At 38.7% G+C, this 6194-nt stretch overlaps 1 protein-coding gene across 1 annotated transcript; it reads left to right on the top strand.

Annotated features, from left to right (window-relative positions):
- Window positions 1-1439: 1439 nt before the first annotated feature.
- On the top strand, window positions 1440-2390 carry LOC102509366 (olfactory receptor 5AU1). The gene has a single exon (XM_032481638.1). The coding sequence runs from the start codon at window positions 1455-1457 to the stop codon at window positions 2388-2390; it is 936 nt and encodes a 311-aa protein (XP_032337529.1). The 5' UTR covers window positions 1440-1454.
- Window positions 2391-6194: the final 3804 nt, after the last annotated feature.

Raw genomic sequence — 6194 nt, 5'->3', positions numbered from 1 at the left:
ATATGTCTGGAGTCTTCCTCTGCCTGGGCAGTTTGCTGATTCTGGAAATTCTGCCAATGGAATAAACTGCAGCTCTTTCCTCTCTGGAATCCTCCCAACGTCTTTCACAGCTGTGTTATTCATTTACTCTCCTCAGGACAGGAGGAGGAGGCTCAATTGTGCCCTTTTCTACCCTACCCTGGTCACATCTGCGACCTTCAGATTCTTCACAACTGAGGGTCCTCACCAAAGAGCACAGGGCACTTAACTGACACCAGAACCCAGAGGCAATTCAGGAACATGGGTGGCAGAGCAGCCCATGGAGCAGAAGGGAGTGTGGTGTTGTAGGTGATGGAAACTCGGCTTTCATCATTCTCTGAATAGAAGAGGCATTTTCACAAAGCCCTGGTCCTGGAGAGAGGCTGTCCCTTCCCTGCTGGCCCCAAAAGCCCTTGAGAACAAGGTGATTCTATTCACTGGAAATGATGGTGCCTTGGTGAAGGATGGGTGACATTTTCCCCCTTGGCTGATGCTCCTGAGAGCAAGGTTTCAGTTTGCTCTCTACAGCCCCACACCATCCCCATCTCTCCACATCCCAACCCTCACCATCTTTAGAACCCACAATAGTGCCTGGCTTGTGCCAAATTCAGGGAGGCAATTTTCTAGCTGAGCCAATGAACCACCTTCAACTCCCCTAGAACATTCAGGATCCTCTGAAGGTCTGTTTAGTCACTGTTCTTAGGGCACATGTCTCTGTCTATATTGTTTGGTGGTAGGTTGCTTGCCAAATTTTGTCATTGTTTCATTTATGTATTTTATCATTGCTTAGTTTCATGTTAGGTCTCTCCAACAAGAACAATCAAGGCTATCATTCTTTCTCGGTGTGCTTTGCTCAAGTATGTTACATTGAATTTTTACAACGATCCTTTGAGAGTGGTGCTATTATCCTTATTTTACAGATGAGAAAACTGAACATTAGAGAGGTTAAAAAACATTCCCAACATTCCACAGCTAGTGAGTGGTGAGGTCCCAGCTTGGAACCTTGGGAGTCTGACGCCAGAGCCTGTGTGCTTAAACACAAAATATACTTGTATCTAGAATATAAACTTCCTGAGATCAGACACTCTTGAATTCCTGACAGGGAAAACACAGAGCTAAGCATATGGAAGATGGTCAATCAATATTTGGTAAGTAATTATTTCATCATTTAGAATTTTTTAGATCCCTGAGAGACCAAATTGTGTATATTTCTTTTATATTTTTCCATTGCTGCTCAAGTAATGCTTCCTAACTAACCAACCAGCCAAGTAGAGCAGACCTTCTCTGATTGAGTTCCATTGACTAAGCCAGGGTTCTGCAGCAAGACTGGTCTTCAGGAGGCTGTCCTTGGGGCAGAGCTAAACCGGAGAGCCCCCAGGTGTTTGACCTCATTTCCAGTGCTCCCCTCTTTCCACATCCCAGGGCACTGGAGAAGTATGGGAGAGGCAAACCTGAGCCGAGGGATTGAGTTTGAGCTCCTGGGCTTCACCAGTGACCCCCAGCTCCAGATGCTGCTCTTCGTGGTGTTCCTGGCCATGTACATCATCACGCTGCTGGGGAATCTGATCATGTTCCTTCTGATTCACGAGAGTGCCACCCTGCACACACCCATGTACTCCCTTCTGAAGAGCCTCTCCTTCTTGGATTTCTGCTACTCCTCCACGGTTGTCCCCCAGGCCCTGGTGAACTTCTTGGCCGAGAGGAAGGTGATCTCCTATCCTGGCTGCATGGCTCAGATGTTTTTCTATGCGGGTTTTGCCACCAGCGAGTGCTATCTCATTGCCGCCATGGCCTACGACCGCTATGCTGCTGTTTGTAACCCCCTGCTCTACCCCATCACCATGTCTCCTGAGGTCTGTGCCTCTCTGATTGTGGGCTCCTACAGTGCAGGATTTCTCAATTCTCTAATCCACACAAGCTGTATCTTTAGTCTGAAATTCTGTGGCGCCCATGTGGTCACTCATTTCTTCTGTGATGGACCACCCATCCTGTCTCTGTCTTGTGTGGACACCTCGCTGTGTGAAATCCTGCTCTTCATTTTTGCTGGTTTCAACCTTTTGAGCTGTACCCTCACCATCTTGGTCTCCTATCTCTTAATTCTCATCACCATCTTGAGAATGGACTCAGCCCAGGGCAGATTCAAGGCCTTCTCTACCTGTGCTTCCCACTTCACTGCTGTGTGCCTCTTCTATGGCACAACTCTTTTCATGTACCTGCGCCCCAGGTCCAGCTACTCCCTGACCCAGGACCGCACAGTTGCTGTGATCTACACAGTAGTGATCCCAATGCTGAACCCCCTTATCTATTCTTTGAGAAACAAAGATGTGAAAGAAGCTTTAAGAAAGGTTTGGGGCAGAAAAATAATGGAATGATCTCAGTTCATCACCACATGTCTTTACAAAGCTGAGGGAACTTTACGTGGCATCAACCTGAGCACAGTCCCATGCTCTCCCTGTTCACAGGGGGCACTCTCTGGTCTGCAGAGGCTTCTGCATCTACCTGCCACGGAAAGAACCAATGGCATCACAGAGACGAAAAAGAAGGGAGGAGTGTCTGCTTATTGCATAAAATTGAACTCATTAGCAATAGTCATGCCTTTGTTCAAATGCTTCATTCATATTTCCATGTTTTCAAATATTTTATTATTAGAAACTGATATTTATATTCTATAATGAAGTTCTCACCTTAAGTAACCCAAAGACCTTCACTGCTTAGAGAAGTCCTCCCCATTCTCTATAATCTCCTCTTTATAAAAACTAACTCCTTAAAAATTTTTTTGATTGTCTAATTATTTGAATGATACTGTAACAACAATGTCAAAACTCATGTGTTCTTTATTGGCTTTTTTCCTGGCCAAGTATCTACTTAGTCCCTTCCAAACTGGATAAACTTGGGCAAGTTACTTAAATTTTCTGAATCACATTTATTTCATCCTTTAATTGGTGTGAGTTTTAAATTAAATATTCAGTTAGATATTGCAGGTAAATCATTCAGAATGATAGGCATTCTATGTTCCCTCACCTGTTCCTTTATATTGGCCTCTAAGCTCTCACAGAGTCAGAGAGAGGAGGACACATTCTGCCTTTCTCAAAGGTTGGTTGTCCTGTCAGCATTCTGTTCTTTGTAGTTTATAAGTTGTAATTGAATCAAAATAAATCTTTTTAAACACGATCAGTCACATAGAGGGAGCTCAGGCAAGCATGATATTCCTGGGCTCTATGTGCTCATTGATACACTTGAGGAAAATTAACAGGCATGCTTGTTTCATCCCCTCACAAGGGGAGACCTGCCTCAGTCCAGTGCATCCATGACTGGGTCAGCAGGGTCGGCCTCGTCTAGACTTTAGTTTCAAAAGACCGTTTCCTGCAGATGCAATCCGTGAACTCTAATCTAGCCTTTAACAGTAATACAGTTGACATTTTGCTCCCTGATTATCTCCTATGCTTTTTCTAAATTGTTCAGAATCATGAGGGGAAGATGGTGCTATACAGTGACACACCCACACAAAGATCCCGACACTGATCTTGTTTCTGCATTTTAATAGAAATTTCTCCTTTTATTGTAGAGTTTACTGTTAGCCTTTAATAATTAATGTTGATCATATGTAAGTATAGTGACTTTTTTTAGTACTAATTAGAGATTTTCTTAGAGGCAGTGTAGTACAGCTGATACGGGTGCAGGCTCTAGAGCCACACTACCTGGTTTCAGATTCTGGGTCCATGATTTCCTACATGTGGGACAGCATTTAACCTCTCGGAGTTTGTCTTCTCTTTTGTAAAATAGGAATGATAATAATTGGAGCAATACAGTTGTTGGGAGAATTAAGTAAGTTAATGCAAGCAAAGCACTTGGAACTAATGCCTGGCACATAGCAAGCACTTAAACATCAGCTGTTATTATTAAAAACGGCTGCTGGCTTTTATCAAATGCCTTTTCAGTAATTCTTGATATAATCATGTCATCTTCCTCCTTTATTTTGTTCCTGTGGTGAACTGAAGACATAGATTGTCTAATGTTAAACTATTATTGTGTCTTGGAGCCCTACTTGGTCATGAAATGATTTTCTTTTAATAGACTTGGATTTGATTTGCAAAGATGTTATTTAGACTTTTGACATCTATATTCACAGATAAAGTTGATCTACTGTCTTTTTGTATTCTCTTGGTATTATGTTTTAGTATTAAAGGTAAATGAGTCTTGTAAAATGTATTTAAGTTCTTTTCTTCTTTTTCTATAGTGTGGAATAATTTAAATAAAATAGGAATATCTTTTCTTTAAAAATGTTATATACTCAGCAATAAAACCACCTGAGACTGATGCGTTTTTAAAAGGTAGATCTTTAATTACTCTTCCAATTTCTTATGTGATTACTGGTTTCATTTTAGGGTTTTTTTCTGCTTATTAAGTCAGCTTGATTATTTGTATTTTGCTCAAAATTTATTTCCTTCTTCTAGACTTTCAATTTATTGATGATTTATGTGAGTTGCACATAATATTCTCTTCTAATGTTTGTATTTGTTCTCTAGGTCAGCACCATCTACACTTACTCCTCTAGGTCTCTCCAGACAATTTGTTCAATTTTTTATGACAATCCCCAAAAGAATCCTCTACTATAAAATAGAAAGATGGATTAAGTGGTCTGTAAGGATCTCTGGACTCTAATATTCTATGAGATAGATGTTTAAAGAAAGACAATATTGAGGAATGATTAAACATATATACTGCCTAGATTCCAACCCCAGCTATGTCACTCACTAGCAATGTAACCTTGTGGAAGTTACATGGTTAACCTCTCTGTGCTAAGTTTTTTTCATCTGGGAAATAGGGATAACAATAAAATCTATCTCATGTTATAAAATTTGTGAAAATTAAATGGCATAATATCTAAAACTGTATCTAACAGAGTAACTCTTTCATTAGTGTGTATTAGCTACTTTTATTTCTTTTGTTTGTATCTGTGGTTCTATTGCCTTACACATTCTTAATATATTTGTTTTATTTTCCTTAATAATGCTTAACAGAAGATTTTATCAACCTTTTACAACATCCTATTTTTTTTAAAATTAGGTTTAATTTAGGTTTTTTAGTGGGGAGTGAGGTAATTAGATTTATTTATTTATTTAATTTTTTTTAGAGGAGGTCTGGAGATTGAACCCAGGACCTCGTGCATGCTAAACATACGCTCTACCACTTTGAGCTATACCCTCCCCCACACAACATTCTGTTTTGTGGTTTTTCTTCTTATTTCTATAAGTATCAGTTTCCCATTTTATTAATGTCAGGTTTTTCTTTATGAATCCCTTCTTTCTGCTTTCTTTTCATTTATTTTGTTTTTCTTTTGTGAAGTTGTTGTTATTAAATACTGAAAATCTACAAAAGATTATTTTAAATGTATTTATGTCTACCTACCATATAATGATTAAAAATAAAATACAATCACTCACAATCCAGCTAAAGAGATAATATTACAAGTCCACTAAGAACTGTTCTTGTTTTATCTTCTCTGGGGTGTTTATTCATAATTCATGTCTTTTTTTTTTTAGTTTTTTTTTTTTTTTTTTTTTTGGTATGCTGAAAACTAATTTTTATTGATTAAATGTGTGGCAAATATCTTCACCTAGTTATGTCTTTTAAAATGTAATTTATATTTACTTTTTTATGATGTGTTGATTAACAGGTCTTAATTTTAATATTAGCAGATTTAGCAATATCCTTTCTAGTTTTAATTTTTTAATGCATATCTTAAGAATCCTTCCCAAATGTAAAATCATAAAGATATTCTCCTATGTCTTCTTCTAAATATTTTTTAAAGTTTTGCCTTCACATTTGTTTTTGTCATTAGGTTAGGATTAAATTTCTCTTTTTTTTAAAAAATGGATACCCAGTTATCCCAGACCATTTCTTGCATAGCCACTCAATACCCCACTGATCTGCAATGCCAGTTCTGTCATAAATCAAGTTCCAAACATGCATGAATCCTTTTCTGGGTCATACATTTTGTTTCATTGGTACACTTGTATCTCTCTGCATTGGTACCACACTGTCTTAATTACTTTATCTTTTCAATTAATAAGTATCTTGTGGGCACATATTCCCTCTCCCCCATCACCTGGCCTCTAACTTAAATCTCTTTAGATGTATCTTGGCAACTATTGGCCTTTTGCCCTTTTTTTCTA

The sequence above is a fragment of the Camelus ferus genome, chromosome 6 (assembly GCF_009834535.1).
Source record: "Camelus ferus isolate YT-003-E chromosome 6, BCGSAC_Cfer_1.0, whole genome shotgun sequence".
NCBI lineage: Eukaryota > Metazoa > Chordata > Mammalia > Artiodactyla > Camelidae > Camelus > Camelus ferus.
Note: the sequence above shows the minus strand (reverse complement) of the source record. Positions and strands in the feature narration are given on the sequence as shown.

Bases quoted from the DNA above. Each gene is read 5' to 3' on its own strand.
- LOC102509366 (XM_032481638.1), top strand. From the start codon at position 1,455: ATGGGAGAGGCAAACCTGAGCCGAGGGATTGAGTTTGAGCTCCTGGGC.